At 39.2% G+C, this 20,820-nt stretch overlaps 1 protein-coding gene across 4 annotated transcripts in view; it reads left to right on the forward strand.

Moving 5' to 3' along the window:
• Positions 1-20,820, forward strand: part of LOC127935775 (protein CBFA2T1) — a 62,913-nt gene that overhangs the window by 25,465 nt on the left and 16,628 nt on the right. For 3 of the 4 annotated variants that reach the window (XM_052533933.1, XM_052533934.1, XM_052533935.1), the window contains exons 2-5: positions 12,703-12,840; positions 14,581-14,822; positions 16,334-16,423; positions 19,435-19,616. In XM_052533933.1, the coding sequence (XP_052389893.1) occupies positions 12,703-12,840; positions 14,581-14,822; positions 16,334-16,423; positions 19,435-19,616 (652 nt within the window). Of the gene's footprint in view, positions 1-248; positions 594-12,702; positions 12,841-14,580; positions 14,823-16,333; positions 16,424-19,434; positions 19,617-20,820 lie in introns of those variants that run through there. The other variant, XM_052533936.1, reaches the window with a different exon arrangement.

Here is a 20,820-nt window from a genome sequence, read left to right on the forward strand (position 1 = left end):
GCATATGTGAGGACAGATTCAAAGCAAATCTATATATATATAAAAAAACAGCACAAGTCTATCTATCTATCTATCTATCTATCTATCTATCTATCTATCTATCTATCTGTCTATCTATCTATCTATCCCTCACTCTCTGTTACATGTGTTGTGTTTTGTTTGGCTGCCGCACATCAGTTGGGAGGGGTCAGTGGAGGAGGTGGAGAACGTGTGTGTATGTTTGTGTGCGCGTATTTGCGTGCGCTCTAGCTGTCATTGTCTCAGTCTACGGGCTCAGGGAGCAAGCATGTGCAGGATAACACGAGGCCCCAGCAGCCACACGTGCCCTCGTTAGTACAGGGCATCCTTGGAAGCAGAGCAGAACGAGAGGCAGGTCTCCATCTGTCACTCTCGGGCTCTGAAAGCAGGAGGACAGGCTGCTCGATTCTCGCTCAGACCTGGTGTACCGGCCTCGGGGTCCTGTGCCTCCCCCCTGCCCCTCGTAGAGCACAGAATGACGCAAAGAGATTAAGATTACAGGAAAGCTGGCAGAAATAGAGAAAATACCCTGGACTCTTTGGTTTCTAGTTTGTCTCCATCATCCATGATGCCAGGTGAGATTGGGTAGCTTTCAATGTGTGTGACTGTGTCAGTGGGAAATTGTGCATCTTGAAATATAGAAGTGGACTATATAAGGTAATTTGTGCTTTTTTTGGCTATATTGGTTGCTCTTGTAAGACAAATAAGTGCATAAACCTTATTTAAATGATATGCTTTTTTAATTAATGCATTTATTATGTAAGATGTTTGTTTTTAAATACAGCTGATGTATTTTTCTGATAAGCTAAGATGAATGGTATCTCTACCTTGCAAGGGAATGCTGATAAATTATAAACATTTGTTTATAGAATCCAATAATACAAAGCTCAATAATAAGTTTTTTTTATATATATTATTTGCAATTATAGCTGTCAATTCTGAAGCTATAATGTAACTCCAAGATGGCTAAATCCTTGCACATAGAATTGCATGAAAATTATCATGTTGTAAGACTTATTACAAATCATTAGCCTTTTAACTTTACCTTTGTCACTTAGACACAGTTGGCAACTTTTCATTTATCATAGAAAACCAAAAATTTATGTTCACAATACATAACTGTCCAAATACGAGGCCAATAAATGTAAGATGAGTGAACAATGAAGCAATGGCCTGATAGTCCATCAACTCTTTTACACATCCTCATTGTTGAGCCCTTTTCAGGGAGATCAGAGATCTGTTCTAGAAAGAGTAAAATCACTGTACAGGAGCATGAAAGTAAAGAAAGCAGACTGAGAGAAAGAAAATGAGAGAGGAGAGTTGCAGAGGGCAGCTGGCGTGCTGTGTGTGCAGGCTGCAGGGAGATCTCAGTGCTGCTCTTCACAGATGGTGTTGTGAGACAAGCTCTGTTGGCACTGATGCTCTCCTGTGTACCATGGCCACTACCTCTCTGCCAGCCAACCCGTCTGGTGCCCACCTCTCCATCTACCCACCCTTGACTTCTCTTTCTGTTTGTTTCTCTTTCGAAACTTGTTGTTTGTGTATTTGGCTCAGTGTAACTGGTGGCTTCTCAGACTCAAGTTTGAATGATGAAATTCTTTGGTTGAGTTGATATCGTATTCAAATCTTCTAAGTGTTATGGATGGTTGCATTTCTAATTTTGTGCTTTTTCAGGAACAGTATATGTACCAAAGAATGTCTTTATTCTTTTTTTTTTTTTTCCTTCCCTGGTTTTGATCTGGATTTTCAGTTTATTCTTTTCAAACGGCCACTTGAAACGTGTTTGTTAACATTGGCCTTTATGTGAAGCGTGTGTTTATGAATTGTGTGTGCATGTGTAGAATTGTTCGGGGAAGCTCTGGAGGAAGCAGCTGTAAGCAGGCGCGTGTGCCAGGTCAGGGACACTTGAGCAGAACTGACACTGGGTTATTTCGGACACCCATCTGCACTGGAGCTACCGTTCCTCCAGGCCGCCGCCACGGACAATCTGTTCACTCGCTGGCAGAGTGCCAAACACAGTGCCGTCCATCTGTGGCAGGCACTGAAGCTTTCAGTGCTGAGCAGAGCTTGGCTCCTTCTGCGCCTGTAGTTATATCGTTTTTTTTTTGTTAGCAAGAGTGTTTTTGTACAGCATGTTTTAACGCATGTTTCTCAGTTTACAATAATATGCTACTGTAAAGAGATAAAGGTCTTTTTTTTTTTTTTGTAATATGGAAACATGGCAAAGCTCCTGTAGTTTTGTAGTTTTTTTCTAGCAACAATGTTTTCATACAGTATATGTTTAACAAAGGTTCTTAGTTTGCAATATTCAGTTGCAAGTTATGCTATTCTAACGAATTAGAAGTTGTTCTTTGTTAGTATAGAAATAGAACCAAGTTTATAGAACCTTACTGTTATCAGCATTTTTGAATGATACGTTTTCAGTGAACTTTCTTAGATTGCGATATATGGCGTTATGCTGTTGTAACGAGACAGGGCTCCATTAAATTGTCACATTTCTGGCCAAAAATATTAATTTGCGAGTTAAGTTTTTGCTGAGATTGCCACTGCGACTACATGTTCTATCTTAAAAATGTGCATGTAACGCCCTTTTTCCTGATTGTTTTGCTATCAAATTTTTATCATGCTGACGAAATCAACTCAAGCTCTTTAGTCTATATGCTGTGTTCTGTAAATGCTTGAACTTCATATTATTAGTAGCACACCTGCCGTCCAATAATTGCAATAAGCTTTGTGCTCTGTTACCTTTTAGTAAACAAAGTATCAGCTTTAAAATTCAGCCCAATTCTTAACAAAATTCAGACAACAAAAAAAACTTTGATGTGGCATGATGAGCGATCACTTTATCGCCTCAGTTCAAGCAGCACGTGAACCCATCATATCCTTTACTTTTCTACTATAGTACGAAATAAGCATTCAGAGTCTAAAAATAAAATTCAAGACCTCCTATATAATTGCATGTTACTTTTGAAGAAAAACAGACTGGATGTGTGCAGGACATATGACAGCATTTATAGGATGCATTGAGGAGGAGCCCAAACTACAATCAATGGCCAAGTGATGCTGACATGGTTATGGTCCATGATATTGGCACAGATTCTGTGTAATACTACTTTCCCAGGACATCTACTGTACAAGATGGATTAAAATACTGAAAAAGACAAGAAAAGATAAGACATAAAAACATGGCAGGATGACTGTAATGTTATTGTTAAAAGAAAGAATGATAATAAAACTAGCCAGTAGTTATTTTGTTTGAATTGTGTTTTGTTTTTGTTTAGTTTTTTTTGTCTGGAGCCCTGCAAGATGAAGCTTGTTCTCTTGGGTAATATGAAAACAACTATCTCTACCTCAAGCTTTGTAACTGTTTTGTTATATACAGTGTTATATAAGAAAATTCCCATTGCAATATTTTTTTTTTTTGCGTAGTATGGCAACAAGGCTTTTGATCCAAGTTTAAGCATTAAAGACAGCCTCGCTCGAGTGTATTTAGTCATTAAGAAGCCACTCAGTGATGGCTGATCGTTTGAGGGGCAGTCATTGCCTGGAGCTACGCCTCAGTTCCTTGTACTGAAAGCCATTAGCAAACTGTGGCCAGTGCCTCAATCATGCTCACACACACACACAGAAAAGTGCTCAGGGTGGAAGTGCCCTGACGTTAGGTCATACTCCACCATCTCTGGCGTCTCCTGCCTGCCAGATGTGACTCAAACCATTTTTAAGGTCTCATGGAGTGGAAGAGGAGGAGGGAAGGAGAGACAGAGAAAGAGACAGTTTGTGTGTGTGCACAGTAATGGGGCGGGGCGGGGGTGGGGGGGTAGTTGTTTTCTGAATCTGGTTCTACTTAGTAAATCTCCATCCAGGACTGCGTTTCATGAATTGTCGACATATTTTTCTGCACCGTGAACTTAACTCACTCTAATTTTGAACACATGGCTTCTGTCGTGATATTTTCAAAACACTTTCAGACACCCCAACTTCTCCTCTGTGCCTGTCAGTTATTCTTTTATCAAGTAGCTGTGCTTTCAGTTAGCGAGAGCAATATATTATTAGCTCACATTTTTTTGATTGTAGTAAAATAGCATTTTGTTAATGTAAAACATGAGCCTCTTTTTTATGTTGAAAATTGATTTGACATCCACCGCCGTGGGCTCGACTCGTCCTAGCATCAGAGACTTTGCAACACTTTTGTTGCCAAGCATGAAGAGAAATCCATTCATAGCCGCCACAGCCAGTGAGATTAAGTGACTGAAATGAATAAAGTGAATAAGTGGATAAAGGCCTGCAATTTGGTGGTGCTGAGGGCAATGAGCAGAGTGCAGAGGAAATTGCAGACTGCTTGAGCTTCAGGAGAGGACAGGAGCTGTATATGGATATGGATGAAACATCTGACATGTGTTCTCTTAGCATTCGAAGAAACTCCAGGGCTCTCTGTGGGAACCTCATGAAGTTCACTAGCTTCTTTCAGTTTGGACTTCTGTTAGGCTGTCGTTTGTTGTTGCATGTTGTTGACCATTATGGGTTATTCAGTGGTAGGGTTGGGTACCGAAATCTGATACCAATATGGAACCGGTATGCACCGAAACGAATCAGAGCGCAAATTTCGCAGATATTTCTCCTGGTTCTCCGAAATGTTCACAAGAAGCATTGTCGTTGCTAGTCTTTTTTAGCGGAGCTATAGCATTTAGCTCCATAAACTGTACACAAATTCGCGATCGCCTCAGAGTCAGTCCCTTTAAGTTTCATATGAACATGCCATCAGATCTGTCTCCTCCTCGTCTTTCAGCGCACTCTTCAGGAAGCAGTCGGTTTCCCATCTACTGTAAAGTTTTCGCTCCATTCACCACTGAGGCAAACTGAGGCAAAAGATATAAATAACTGGCTTAAAACCATTTTGGGGGGTGAAAATTCTAACGTCCCTAAGACTTATGCACAGTACTGTACTTTACAAACAACATTGTTGCTACTTTATAAAGAATGACCATACAGTCATTCACAGAACTTATTAAAGACAGTGACAGACAGCACTCAATTTAACTAAATATCAGAGAGATTAACAGAGATACAGTCAAAATATTATGTGTGCTTTTGTATTAAATAATGACTTAGATCATGAAATACATTTATTAGCCTTAGATTAAGGGAAGCACAACTTGGGAAATGAGAGCATCCATGGAGCGTGTGATAGCTATTGATTTATTTTAAATATTTTGAATGTTCTTTAATGTTATCCAAAGTTTTTGTGGCTCTTTTTTTTTTAAGTGTCGGTTTAGGCACCGGTACCATTTTAAAAGTATCGAAATGACACCGGTATCGAATAAAAACAATCGATACCTAACCCTATTCAGTGGCTAATGTACAATGTACAAAAAATATACTTCCAATTGATAAAATGAAATGTTCACTTATGTGACTACAAGTCAAAGTTTTGGAAAGATTTGATGTTTCTCTTTAATAAAAAAAAAACAAATTTTATACAGAGGCTTATGCTTAAATGTTCGACATATGTTTTGTAGACAAATACGCATTGTGCTTACATGTGACTTTCTTTGCGAAACAAAAATTTATTAACTTTTGATAATCCATTAATCTTGGGAGAATCTAATTAGAAATATTTAAGGTCATACTTAATGTTTCTCCTTTTTTTCATCAGTCTTTTTAATCTTGGCAAATATGAGTGCAGTTTAAGATGTTTTTGAGATCTCTTGTGATTCATTTATGTTCCATTATCTCATTGCTCTCTAGGAGAAAAAAAAAAGATATTCAAGAGATCTCATATGTGACTGTTTTCATATCTATTTTGGTTTAATCTTTCTATGGGAAACATGTGAGGCAAAGTTAACTCCATGAAGTCTCATGAGCTTTTATAAGATACATTAACTTCATAAAAACATTCAAAAACAAAGAAATGTTGATAAGGCTGATTGTAGATTCTGGCAAAAAGACACAAGACACAAAAGGAAAGTACCACTTGTATTAAGCTGCCAAGTTTCAATATCAAAATGGCCAAATAGTGCTCAATGTTTATCAGTCTATCATCAGTTATGAAACAACTTTTTCAGGCCATGTGACATTCTGTTTATGTGATGTTGTTTTCACCAAACAAACTTTTTCAATGACAGAGTGTTGCTCGTGGACCAAGCATAAATCCCACAAGGACTTGACTTTAACCTACATGATTCTAATGAGGGACATGGTGAAAAAACACAGCAGTGTTGGTGGATAGCCAATTAAAGCCATGTGTCTAGGTGCTGAGCCATATTGCATGTGCAGTCTTTCTCTGTTTCTCTCTCTCTTTCTCCCCGCTTTTCAGCTGGCATCTGCTCATGCCAGGAAGCTGAGTGAGTCATTGACTTGAGAGTTGGACGAGCTTCATACAAGCGTTTGAGAGCACTAATGTAGTATGAAAGGCTTTTTATTGAAAAATGCTCTAATTCTGCCTCTCTAGATAAGTCAGTAAATAATTATTTACTGTTTGTTCAAAAGATGCTGGAAATTGCAGTTGTGCTTGTAGTGTAATTGCAGCTCCTTCATTGTTCCCATTTCAATTATGATTGTGTGTTTGTAGATGAGACATGAGAGAAGATTCTAAGTGTTTTTTTTATGCGAGTTCCCCTGTGAGGTCTTGCACTGTCACAGCTTTTAAGGATTTATCCTTCTTTTTCAAAGTCTGGCAACATGATACTGCACAAATCTCTGCGATTTCAACGGATGTGTAACGGCAACCGTGAATCACTTTTATTGTTCCTCTACACTTGTTTTCTTCCTCAGCTCTTCATGCCAATGGGGCCTTATTTCAACAGATGGTTAAAACAGACGTTAACATAAATCCATTTTCAAGAAGAGGACGAAGGGGAAAAAAGTGGCTTCCACTATAAATGCTGCATCTGTTTTTATTGGTCAGTCTTTTTTTTTTGACGCAAGACCATATTTTGAAATGGATCAGCAGATGGCTCCCGGTCTTTCCTATTTACGGCAGACATGCTCCAGGAACACATTATCTCACATTATAGCCACACTGTAAAACTAGCAGTGCCCACTCGTCAGTGTCCACTTAAGTCGGCACGACTGGCATCAAAGTGGGTAGCTATAGTGTGAAATCACTTTCTTTTAAAGGTTACTGCCATCGGTAACCGATGATGGCATTTACGGTACATTTAAGAGGTGGAATGATTCATTCATCTGTCGGAATCCAGAAATAACATCTCGGTTGGGCGTGCTGCAGAAAGAGCCAGACGGAAGAGTGCAATCTTTTTAAATATCGGAGTGCACACGTTGCTGTGTGCTGCAGTTGGTGGTTGGGTGTATCGGAAACTCTTGAGTGAGCACAGACTGATGCAGGTCCCTTCAGCATGCGTGCCATTTGATGGGATGGAATGGAACGTTGACACACCACCTGGCGCCGGCCAAGTGGGGCTCGGGAAAACAATTGCGCCTGGGGAGAAGCCTTGAAAAGTGAGAGCTCAGGGAGAGAGGGAACAAGATAGAGTAGAAGATGGAGATCCAAAGGGACAGGCTTTGTTGCAGGGAGAATGAGCGGAATAAGTGTTTGGGAATGAGTTCCAGGAAGGTGGGGGTAACCATACATCTTCCTTGACAAGCCGGCAGGGTTTGATGGGCCACGCTCCATGCGCTGTTCCATCTGGCGGAGATGATTGCATGGTGCATCAGTGTGCACAAGTTCATAATGTATTCAACACAACACACTCTGCCAGTTCACCCTCGGCCTCGGATACCTTAGACGGCATCTGAATTCCAATTATCCGAAGAGTCTATGTTTTCTCTCTCTCTCTCTCGTTCTCACCACATTACTAACTTTTTCATCTTTAATGCACGGCGTCTCTGAAGCGCAGCAGCTGGTTGTATCTCCACCTTCGTCATCTACTTTCACAGTGCTATCTGTCCCATGAGATGTCTCCCATGAAAGGTGTTCTCTAGCTTTGCCTCCCACATGGGGAGGGCCACTTCAGAAACAACCTTAAGGTTTTCAGAACACAACAAAACAATTAATGAGATTATTTGTGACCTTCTTTTTACTGCATGTGTACACGGATGTCTGTTTTACCCACTGTGGAATGAGCTGAACATTATTACTTGTGCAGTGAGTGATGTAAGAGACATGCAAGTCAAGCTGTGTGCATCAAACATATGAACAGTCTCATGTTTTTTTTCTGGTTACATTATCTGATAAAAGATCTAACACAGGGTGCATGTACGAAAGGAGCAGACCAGACTTGATTAATTATTGATTAATAATATGTTTTTTTAAAGAGTGATGTTGATATCTAGGATACAAAAGTACAGACTATAAGCTTAAAGTTTATAGTATTTTAAACTGGAAAAATTAGCCATTATCCATTCCGGCACATTAACCAGACCATAGTTTGATAGCTGATTGGTTGGTTTGTTATGGATTTCTATATAATATTTTTTGTAGATAATTTACTATTTAGTCTAATGTTTTTTGATCAAAATGAAAACAAGTAAAAAAGTCTCAAGACTTTGAGACACCTACGTGGTGTCTCTGTTTAGGGATGCTGGACATTATTATGTAGTAGTATTTTTAAAATGCCACTAAATAGCAAAGAGTTTTTGTATTATATATTTTTTATTGAACCTCATGGAAAACTGTAGAAATAGACAGCATGCACAGCTGACCCTAGATCTTAAAGGCAAACTTACTAACTTACACTGAAGGATGTGACTGGTTTTTAGTAGTGGTCTCATAAAATAGTGTGAAAGTTTGTTATTCCTCATTGACTTCTGTGTGTGTTTTTACATGCATATTGGTGATATAAGCACAAAGATATAATGGAAGCAGCTACAAGAGCCAGTCACATCTTAGTAAGATGTTCACTGCCACTGTTGGGTCGTGAAAAATGACCAGGCATGGAATGAAGATACTGTAAGCGAGTCGGTGCTATCTAATGCTCAGTTTGGCGTGCCATTTAATGGCGATCCATATTACTTGAGAGCTTTTTTGAAAAGCAATAAAAGACCTTGCTGGATAGGAAAATGGAAAGCATTTCATCGTCCTTCCTGGGAGCCACATTAAATCTCTTTCTGCATCAGTATCCATGATGGCTTGACTGATATTCACCTGTACCATTCATCCACCTGTTTCCCCTTTTGAAAGGCAAGGTAACTGCCAAACAAATGCACTCTGTGCGTGAACTGTCCGCAGATTAACTCTATATGGATTAAGTGTAAATGAAATCAGGGCAGGATGGACGTGCACTCTGGTATGTTTTTGAGCCTGTTTAAAATCCTAAATTGCTTCTTTTCTACTCCTAGTAGGAACTCATTTGAATTGAGTTAAGCATTTCTTTTTCAACAACATATTTCCACAGTCTACCACTTGTGGTGGGTTTATTGTTGCTGTTGTACAATGCAGTTTTATCAGCAGTCCTTTTTTACTTTGAATAATAGGAGATAAAATATATAAATGTTGTGCAAATGTACCTTGCACTCCACACCATTTATGTAATACTAAGTTTTTCAAACACTCTTAGTCTAATGGAAGTAGTGCATTTATAATATAAATATTAGAGAACACTTTTATCTGAACAGTTTTTCCTTTTCTTCAGATGGGTTTTTACAACTATTCACTGTTCTTTGTCTGGAATTCATCCATCTTACCAGTATAAAAGTTAGATGTATTATGACGATTATTATTTCACTTGAACATGGGATGACGCACACTATGGAAGTGCAATGCTTTTAAGTTGTCTGATGTATAATATTTCAGATGAAAGTAGTGAAGGAAATATAAAACATCATGGATATGTTATGGTGACAGATCCTTCTGAAGGATGTTCCACATTTACACCACCTTTTCACACCTTTGTGTGTCTTCAAGGGGTCATAATCTCAGTGTGTATGTTGTCCAGACCTGTAAACACGCATGTACGTGTGCTTGCAGATTACAACCTATTTTTTACCTCTTATCATCCATTTCTGGCTGACAGGTAAGGAGAGAGGATGAGGTTTAGATGCCTTGGGGTTGTTTCTTTTTTCCCGATACCCAATCCAATCCCAACTTTGACCCAGATGTTAATCCTCAATAACACATGTAGATCCACAAACTGCTTTTTATGTCGCCCTGGGCTCCTACTGAGACCAAAGCTGAATAAAAGTTTTTCCTGTAGACCTTATCTGTCTTGGACAATAAATATATATTTTTTCCAATTTCATGTGGTATTTTCCAATTATAACGATCTGACAGGCTTATTGGTTCAGTATAGCTTTCACACTAGTGCTAGGGCAATTTTATTCATTTCAGACTTGTGCTGTGGTTTTTGTGAATTATAGTGCTTGGACTTGTCACATTGTTAACATGTCAATGTAATAACTGGTCACATACTGAGTTTTTAAAGTTGGATCAAGCCACATTGCTTTGCTTCATCCCTTTCACTGACTCAAAAATCTTTAATTTCTATCATTGTGTTTTTGAATGAATATCATGGACCAAATGCAGAGTCACCTAATTAGAAATAATTATATGTAGCATTGACATTACCAGCACTGCTTTTTCACTGTAGCCTGTCTCATTTCCTCATTGCTTTTTTATTTGCTTTTTTTTTTTAACAATACAGATACAAAACTGTTAATCAGCACATGTGTAGGTGTGAGAAGACCCCTGCTGATTATTCTGTATTATTTCTTTATCTGAGGAAATAAATGGTTAGCTTAGGCGGGGATAGATGGGAGCATTGCATGTGTAATATATTAAGCTTAAGCTTTGTTTTTAGTGTGGACAACTCTGTTTTCAATTGGGGAAAGGATTGAAAGTGCATGGGGAGTAAGTATGGGGCAGATTAAGCCTACACAGACACACATGTTTGGGATCCGGTGCACACATATAGCCACTGAGGTGCCTAGAGAATGGGAGCCATACGGAGCTGAAATTCCCACCTTTTTATCCCTTGTGCTTTTCTGGTCAGACTGTGGTTGTCTAAAAGCACCAGCCTTTCTTTTTTAGATCATACTGCAATGTTTACATGGCAAGCAAGACAATAGCTGGTATCTTCAACTGTGAAACATCTTTGAAAGGCAGTTCATAGCCATTATCAGCTGAGACAGCACATTTTGCATAAAATATATACATTAAAATTCAAATTTCAACTATTATTCTTAACGTGTTACTAAGGGTGCTTTCACACTAGCACTTTTGGTGCGCACCCGGGTTCGACTGACGTCAGAGTTCGGTACGTTTGGATGATGTGAACGCTGTCTTCCATTTTGCCGCCTTCTCCTGCAATTTCATTACTTAGCAACTAAGGTAAACAGCAACTGGCTTGATGATGCAAACAAACCATGGTTCGGACCCAAATAATATACTATGAACACAGTCGAGCAGTAGCAGGGGTAGGGGGGAGGGGGGTGCAGTCGAACTCAGGCTCAGACCAGGCAATCGGACCAAGAGTGAAAGCACCCTAAGTAACACTGTTTTGGTCTCCTGAACTTCTGTATGAAAAACGTCACAAAAATGAACAGAAACTCAGCGAATACTTGACACACATACGTTAGAAATATGTCTATAGAAAACTTGAAGTGTCTACTTTTAAATTAACTAATTCCAAATCTGTAATCAGTATGAAACTTACACAAGGCCTCATTACCTAGATACAAACATGTAATTAAAAAAAAATTGGGGGATGGGGGGAGACTTGAGTAGAAGCTGGAATTTACCTAAAAAAAAAAAAACAGCGTGATCTGATGCGGCTTTATTCAGTGGAGGATATAATTTCTGTAATGTATTCTTACTTAACATGTTAAGTTTAACATAATCCTGTATGCATTTTACAAGATGGGCTTTTCCTAAACTAAACAAAACTGAAATGTGTGAATGTGAGTAAAATATGCTGAAATATCATATGATATACATTCATATAAATATATAGGTAACTTATTACATAGACTAAATGTCATGGTGGATGTAAATATTTAGCTATCTTATAAAAAAATATGAGATATAATACGATATATATAGATAGATATAAAGTAATGTGAATGGTTTCATTGCAGCACGATGATTATTACAATCTAGGAATGTTTAGATCAGGGTTTACTGATCTACGACCAGATGTTGAGGTTTATAATGTGCTAAGCAATAAGAATTTAGTTTATAAAATATATCAGAATGTTGTTTATGAACTGTGTGGTCATACAGACAAAGCATATGTGCATGAATGACGGTACAAATCATGTTGTTAACGATTCTAATAATTAAGTTACTTATAAAGTAATTAAGTGGCTTTTTAGACAAAGTAATTAGAAAAGTAATTTAAATACAATATTGATGATGTAATTAGAAAAAATTTAAGTACCGTAACTTACCCAACACTGTTTTTAACCATGATCAAGTGTAAAACAGGTCGATAGAGAAATGGGGTACTTTAGACATTACTTGTCTGTTGAAGATGCTGAAGACCTCTGTGGGGCTCCTCCAGATTTCTGAAACATTTTAATGAGGATATTGCCAGTGTCTTTGATCATTTGGGAAATGGGGATGACAGCTGGAATTTGACTGGTGTTACTATCTCTGAACTCTCTAAAGGCGTGTACCGTCTATGTAGCTGTGTGTGTGTGTGTGTATTTTACAGGAGCTCAGGTGCTGCAGAGCGGCAGCTGTTGGGATATCACTAAGGTCTCACAAGAACTGTTCCACTTTTTCTTCTGCAGATCGCACTGAGAAGCGCTCCACTATGCCTGACTCACCTGCTGATGTGAAAACACAGTCCAGGTTAACTCCGCCCACCATGCCTCCTCCCCCAACCACACAGGGAGCTCCCAGGACCAGCTCCTTCACCCCCACTGCGTGTGAGTTCTAGCACACACTATACTTGGCCTATACGTAGACCCCTTAACAGAAGACCAATGCATATGAATGAAACTAGATTATGATTAAAATGTGTACAGTTCTGTTTTTGTAATCTAAATAAATTTCCAGTATCTACAATATTTTAACCAAGTCAGTCTAGACAGAGCAATGCAGACAGATTTTTACAATTGGTTAATAGAAAGGGAGTTTATGGAGATGCATTGTTTCTTTTAAAAATTGGAATTTGGAATTGCAATCCATCTTCCTGCTTTTTACAGTTTGTGATGTGTCAGTATTGTTGACTAGTTGGTTTAAAGGAAATATGTGCTTCAAATATTAAATCAGTTGTGTTTTCATCCAATAGAGATTAGTACATAATCTGCATGGGTTTCCAATCATAATTCTCAGATTCAATTTAAGCTTCAACTGCATTAAAATAATTGAATTGACTGAAAGCAACTGCTAAACTAGATGTGATGTGTTCTAATCGAGTCTGAGCACAAGGTCAGAATTAAAATGTTATTTTTTAAATACTGTTTCTGTAAAATGGGTAATTATCATTAATGTCCAAAATTGTTATTTATATTGTCTTTTTTATTATTATTATTATTATGATTCCTAGAAAACCTATTATATTTAGCTTTCTTTTGTTTTGTGTGAATATATTCACATGTTCATTGTAGTCTCGTTTTAATGAATAGGTGGAGGGTAATGGTTGCTTCATGATTCTAGGGGGGTGAGATACAGTACGGAAATCATACTTAAATGTTAGTGATAGTGGAAAGGCATCATAAATTGTCCTAATTAATACTACTACTAATAATAATGTTTTATTTAAATAGCTCCTTTCTAATATTCAAAGTTACTTCATAAAGACAAGGAATGACATAACAGATAAGAAAATTTAAATTCAACACAAATATGGAAACGAAAGCAATCAAACCACAGATCAATAGAAAAAAATGTCAAGTAAAGTGGTAAAATTATACAAGGTTTTAAGGCCAACTGGTTGACCAGTCATTCAGATAATCCATCAACTTTGTTGATTTTAAAGAATTTGTCTGCCTGCTGGCTCATGGCACAAAGAGCATCACACATGCCAGCTCAAGGGAGCACTAGAGCGGCTCACTATCAAAGGCGTCCGTGCCACAGTTTCCCAGCACCATATCAGTGTAATTGAGCAGTGGTGTGCTGTCAACAGCAGTAACACATTCCTCTCTCTGATGTTACATCCCTAAAAAAAGATCAGTTGGACTCTGCAATTAGCGCCTATGAAAAAAAGAGACAAAACGCAAGCCGGGTCTGAAGCAATCCGGAGCCTTTTTGAAGGCAGACTCTAATTATACATTCTGAAGGTTTAACAAAGCAAATGCTTTGATTTCCCCTCCATGTAATTGTTACCAGATTCAACTCAAGTATCTCGTTTCTGTTCTGTTGGAGGGAGGCCAGGCAAACGAGGCTATCACGCAGCCTAATCTCATTAGAGAGACGTTGATTCCAAGCTGCATCCCTCCGCCACGTATGTTTCTCATCGTGGCACGGGGGGCACTCGACCACATGTATTCTTAATATATGTCTGATGTATGGAAGCAAGAACGCTTGGCTTCCTTCTCACAACTGCCGTGGCTGATTCAAAACAAATGTCCCACTGTCACAAGAGCCTCGTTCAAGCACCGTCAGTCACAGTAAATAAAGTTTTTTTTGTGGCATGTAGAAATAATTTAGTTCCTGTTTTCCAGTAACGAATGGCACCAGTCACTCTCCCACTGCATTGAATGGAGCTCCATCTCCACCCAATGGTTTCAGCAATGGGCCTTCATCATCATCATCATCCTCGTTGGCCAATCAACAGCTGCCACCGGCCTGTGGTGCAAGGCAGCTCAGCAAGCTCAAACGCTTTCTCACGACACTACAGCAGTTCGGCAATGACATCTCACCTGAGATAGGAGAACGAGTGCGTACCCTGGTGTTGGGGCTTGTGGTAAGTCCACAGTCACAAACTATGTGGCACTCACTGGCTAAAATGCATCCTCTCTTGTGTATATGCATGTCATTGATCTTATTCTGAATGATTCATCCGTGCAAGTTTGATTTTTAAAGTTTCACTTTGCGTGAAATTACATTAACAGGACTTTTCCAGTCATTTAAACAGCTTAACCCCCACACTTGCAAGCTTGCATTCACCTGTATCTGAAATCTTAAATTCCAGTCAAAAACCAGTGAAAACCAGTTTCACACAGATGTACACCACAATATGGAAGAAAATCATTACTTCCATTTCTGCACATTAAAGGGGGAAAGGCAAGAATTTTATAACATAGTGTGAAGTGTATATTCTGACTCATTCTTTAGAGAAAAAAAAAACAGTTGTCTCTGCCAAGATAATAGTGTTTATTGTATTCTGAAAAGTTTGCAGACAGTAGAAACTGATTTGCTTTGCTTTCTTGCCACCAAAAAGGTCTTGATAGCAAATCTTGTTTGGCTTTCATCATAGAAAATAAAGGCTTGTCCAACAACAATAAATCAAATAGAAAACATAACTGAAAAAAAAAACAATCCACTTGACAAGATGTGCACCATAAGCTGTACCACAGCAGTGTTTTCGTTAATAAGTAGTTATGGAATAAACAATAACGAAATAGCAGCCTGAGGGCTGCTTTAATTAGCCATTCCAAAGGAAAGCTCTTTTTTTAAAGCATGCATTTGTTTATTTTTTGCTGTGTCTACATGCACAGGCTTCCTTGTGTCCCCTTGGCTTCCGTGGCTCTTTTTAATTCGCTCCCCACTCTGCCTTATTGAAAAGAGTGACACACTTAATTAGCGCCGCGGATGCTGGAGAAAAGCTCAGGAGGCTTTCTGGCTGTCAAAACAGGCCGCTGCAATCTGGCCGAACAGATGTAAGCCTAATGTAACAAAATTCAGGACTGGGAAATGAGGGGAGAAAAAAAAGCCTGTGTATTTTCCTCAAATGTACGACTCCTTGCTCTCTTTCCAGTCTTTCCTTCTGCTAGCTCTCTTGGAAATAACATGTAGAAATTGAAAATAGTGTCCTATCAATATGTTAAAAGATAATTGAAATTAGTAATTTCTCTTTTTATACTGCCGAGTTTAACAGGGGTGAGATATATATCAGTTCGGTAGGGAATACGTTTTTTTAAAGTTGCATACCTTCTGTGTGCATTACGATGTTTATGCCATGTTTTATCTCGCAGAGCAAGATGTGCAGTGATGCTGCATCTGTAGTTTTGTCTGCATACATGTTTGTGCATGTGTTTGTTGACGCAATGGTGATCCGGTCAGCGCATGCACATGTAAAAGCCTCCGGATCAAACTTCCCCATAAGAGGCCTTTCACCACAGCCATCCATACGCCTCCCATTACAGTCTTTAAATCATTCAATCTTCAGCAGGATATAGTTTTGCCTCCAATAAGTAATATTATCACATAATGTTTTCCACATGTATTCATGTCTTTTTTCCTCTCTCCCTGCAGAACTCCACTCTAACCATTGAGGAATTCCACTCCAAACTGCAAGAAGCGACCAACTTCCCACTCCGACCTTTTGTCATCCCCTTTTTGAAGGTATTGCACAAGCAATCTGGAAAACATTTATAAACAACTGAGGCACAGATGTACATATTTCTCCCAGCTTTCGATTTTTTTCACCCCTCACTTTGAAATGGCCTAAATGGAAACAGTGGTTTCCTCGTGAGCAAAGAGGCATCAGGTTTCTTGATCACTGGGATATTTTTTTATTTCTCTTTGGTGTAATGATGTGAACCTAGATTAATCAGTGTAACAGCACCATACGGGCCCGTCCCACTACACAGTGTCTCTATTTATTCATGCGTGCCGATGGACCCCCTTGTTCAGCCTATTCACACACGCCGAATTTTGGAGGGCAGGGCACATCTGAGACCATTACCACAGTAAGACGATCTGTTGTCTGGGAGAATATCAACCTTTGCCCTCTCTGCTCCCCATTTGTCACTGCAGCTCTTATTTCATTACAGTTAAATGTGTCTCCGGGCCTGTTTATGTTGGAGCACTTAACACGAACCATTCAAATAAACACTCTGCATATTATTCTTTCGACCAAGGGAAGTATTTGAGTTACACATGCCATACTTTTGTATCACATAATCGTGTTCAAGATTAAAATGATCGTAGGCTGCAGAGCGTATGTATAATTAGTTAATTTATGACATATGTAACAAATAGACATCAGCGCCTGATAGAGATTAAATTCCCATGAGCATATGGTGACTGCTGTATCCATCCTCCCTCAATCGTTAGCCATTCGTTTTAATCTGCTTGTAAGTGACAGCTATTATGCACGGCGCTCCAACCTACCCATTCCTCCCCCTCTTTGTCTAACCTCCACCCCCTTCCCCCTGTTTCCCATCTTTCTCTTGCGCTTTGCGTTCTTCCGTCTTCCTTTCCATAATAATGAAATAAGCGACCAGTGGAGATGGATCGAATCTGTTGTTTACTCCATTAGATGATGATGGAAAGGGATCTGTCCGTTTGATGTGGTCTCCGTTCGAAGGCATTTCATCTTGTCCACTGCGGCTCTGTCATAAAGAAATTGGACCCATTAGGGGTTGCGCCCGGTCACTGACGGATGCAGAGAAGCATACAGGGACACTTCCCTGACTCGCTCACTCTCGCACAGCTCCACGCCATATGGTTGATACAAACATGCAACTTGTGGTTTTTTTTGTTTTGTTTTTTCTCGCTCTTTCTTTCTCTCTCGTCTAATTTTAGTGGTTTTCCTCAGAGGAGCCTTTAATGACAAATACCATATGGCTGTGGGAACAGGGGCTTTTATAAGTGTGCAGAAGCGCAGCTGCAACAATGTGCATTAGCAGCGTTTTTTCATTAGGCTAATGTTGTCTAGCGACCCTCCCGTCAGAGTTGGGTTTTGCGGGGAAGTGTTTACAGGAAGGGCAGCGTGCATCACACTAATGATGTAATCCAAATTCGACACCAGCTGACAGCATTTGTGCTGATGGCTTTTGTTTATGATATCTCTAAATGGATTCCTCGTCAAATAAATTTGTAATATTTAGCCGCCGTTTCATTCAGCAGGCTCCATAAAGCCTGTAAGCACGTGTGTTCCTCTGCGGCTCTGTGCCTCATTGCTCAGAGACGTTCTCAGCGTGACACAGACGGTGCTTCACCAGCTAGCAGTGCAGAGGAAGTGAGGATTACATGTACGTGGCAAACTGCTTTGCGGCTTGTGTTTGATATGCTGGTTTCCAACTAATTGTGTGCTAATGGACCACACAGGAGCTGAAGAACACACTCAAGACATAATCGAAGAAAATGCCAAATCACTGCATTTTTATAAACATGTGGGATTTAATTAAAACATTGATAATGATAAACAATAAAACTGTAAACTACTGTTCTAACTGTTATTGATGAATAAGCTTTTCTCATTCATTATCTTGAAATACACTGCTAGAATGGCTTTCTTCCTCAGTATTTCGCCTTGTTTTCCAGTAAATAAAATGTCTAAACATTCTTAAAACAAGATAAATTCAGATTGAAAGTAAATTAAGTGAGTTTAAACGAGACATCAGCCAATGGAGTAAAAACAAAACTTAGTTCTAAGAGAAAATTATTTTTGCATTGTACATGTTTTATGTGAACTGAACTAACTGTGAGGACCTCCATTTAATGAAAATCTGAGGTCACTGAGGGTCAAAGCAATTTCACTAGCCTCTGGTAATTATCATCATAAACTACTAACAGACCTTACCTCATACAGCTGGTGACCAGGCGCTCTTTCATAAACAATCTCCATCATCATCATAAAAATGTATCAGAGTAACTTTTATTTATTTACTTTTTTCATATTTTACTGTTCTGATTTTTGCCATTTAATCTCCATCATAACTGGCGGACACGTTTTCTTTAAAGTCTGTGCTTACGTTGTACTTCGTTCAATATTCAATCAACGCACTGCTCCTAATTTTAGCCATTACATCACTGAAAAGGCGCACAGTGGGAGTACAATGGAGAATATTCCAGAGCTGAAAGGATGTTTGATTATAGTCTTAGATCAGAGTCACAGGCCATAGAGAAAGAAAGAAAGAAAACAGAAATAAAGAAATCTTGTGCTGTTCACCTTGTGCTGTTTAGATGGTGCAATAGTATGACAATCCCTGGATGGGGGATTCACAAAAACCTTTCATCTGCCGTGAAAATGCTCCTCAGTGTGTCTTTGAAGTGGCAAGGCCTGCAAGTGCTTTTGGAGAAAGCCAAGCCAGCTAGTATTCACGATGGAGATGCAGAGGAAATGAGACAGAAAACAAACGCCCCCCACCCCTCAAAACCTTCTGCTTTGAAGATGTCATTTTCTATGTTGACCATGATTGCTCATATGAAGGGCCCGGGGCACTAATGCATGTTTCAGGTCACAATAGAGTGCTGCTCAGAACAGCACGAGTGTCTTTATTTTGGAAGAATGTACCTGTAATGATAATAATGAGTAAACAAAAAACGGTGTTTAGAGCCTCTGGCTATGTACAGCTTCACAGTGCTGCATCTGCTCAACACATCCTGACCGCTATCTCCCCCTACAGGCCAACCTACCGCTACTGCAGAGGGAGCTGGTGCACTGTGCACGACTGGCCAAGCAGAACCCGGCTCAGTATCTCGCCCAACATGAGCAACTCCTGCTGGACACAAGCACCACGTCACCTGTCGACTCGTCTGAACTCTTGATGGATGTCAACGAGAATGGCAAGAGAAGAACGCCTGACAGGTGAGCCGAACTGTAAATGAACATTATCATCAATCAGTCATGTCATGTAGTTTTGTAGGTTTTCAAACAATCACACTATATTTTCACTTGAAGTCACACTATAAAACTAGAGAGGCTACATGTCTGTTGCGGTCAGAGAGAAAACATAAAAGCTTTTATATATAAGTTCACTCCCAGGAGCGCAGAATGATTTCCTCTTTTCAGTGAGGAAATATGATTTTTAATGTGCTATCTTATATGAATACATATCAGCTCAGGTCCCCGTGGTTATTAGAGAAGAATATACAGCTCTCTATTTTTCTCTTTCTTTCTATCTTTCTTTTTTTATGTAATACCTGTATTTTTGTGTGAGCTCTAATGTATGGCTAGGTGAGTCTGGGGACATGGTTGATAACACATACAGATGAGACTCAGCTCAGATACGGCTGGCTAAGCGCTTCTGTTTCTGCTTAGCTCGGCTCAGCTCGACTCAACTCTCTGCGCTCAGAATGAGGATGTGCAAGAGAGAGAGAAAGCAATATTGGAATTTGAAAGGGAGCAATGCTGTCCTTAATCACAGAGCACAATGTACGGTCACTTCATTCTGATTAATATCAAAGGAATCGGGAAACTGCGGCTACGGAGAGAAGTGCACCCCACAATGCCTTCTTAGTACGACTCTCCTCATTTAGAAGAGAAATGTGTGCTGAGACTTATTTGAATAAAATATTCCATTGTGCTGCATGACCCCTATATATTTGAAAAACAAAAAAGGGTGAATTCCCATTGAAATGAGGTTCATATTCAGTTCACAGCTTTTAATGATCCCCACAAGAGTCTCGTAAACTGAGGTAATTTAAAACGTAACTTAGAATTTCAAATGCTTACACACAAGGACTGTCAGTTAGATCTTCCTTGTAAAAAAGTAAAAAAATAAAATAAAATAAAAAGTTTGGCCTCTGTAAGATTTTTTTTTTTTTGTATTTAAATGAAGTCTCTTATACTTGATAAATGTTAATGAAGTTAATGAAGAATAGATAGAATTAGTATAGGTATTCAAATAAGTGAGACTGGAGTAAAATAAAGGCATCTGTGTTTGGAGGTTTGGGTGGAGGAGAGAGGTGGCTTTGAGGAGCATATGGACAGTGATGGATGCACATTAGCAGCTCATAAAAGCAGTTCATTATTTTTCAGAGGTAACCGAGGGACAACCGCCTCACAACAC

The sequence above is a fragment of the Carassius gibelio genome, chromosome A19 (assembly GCF_023724105.1).
Source record: "Carassius gibelio isolate Cgi1373 ecotype wild population from Czech Republic chromosome A19, carGib1.2-hapl.c, whole genome shotgun sequence".
Taxonomy (NCBI): Eukaryota; Metazoa; Chordata; class Actinopteri; order Cypriniformes; family Cyprinidae; genus Carassius; species Carassius gibelio.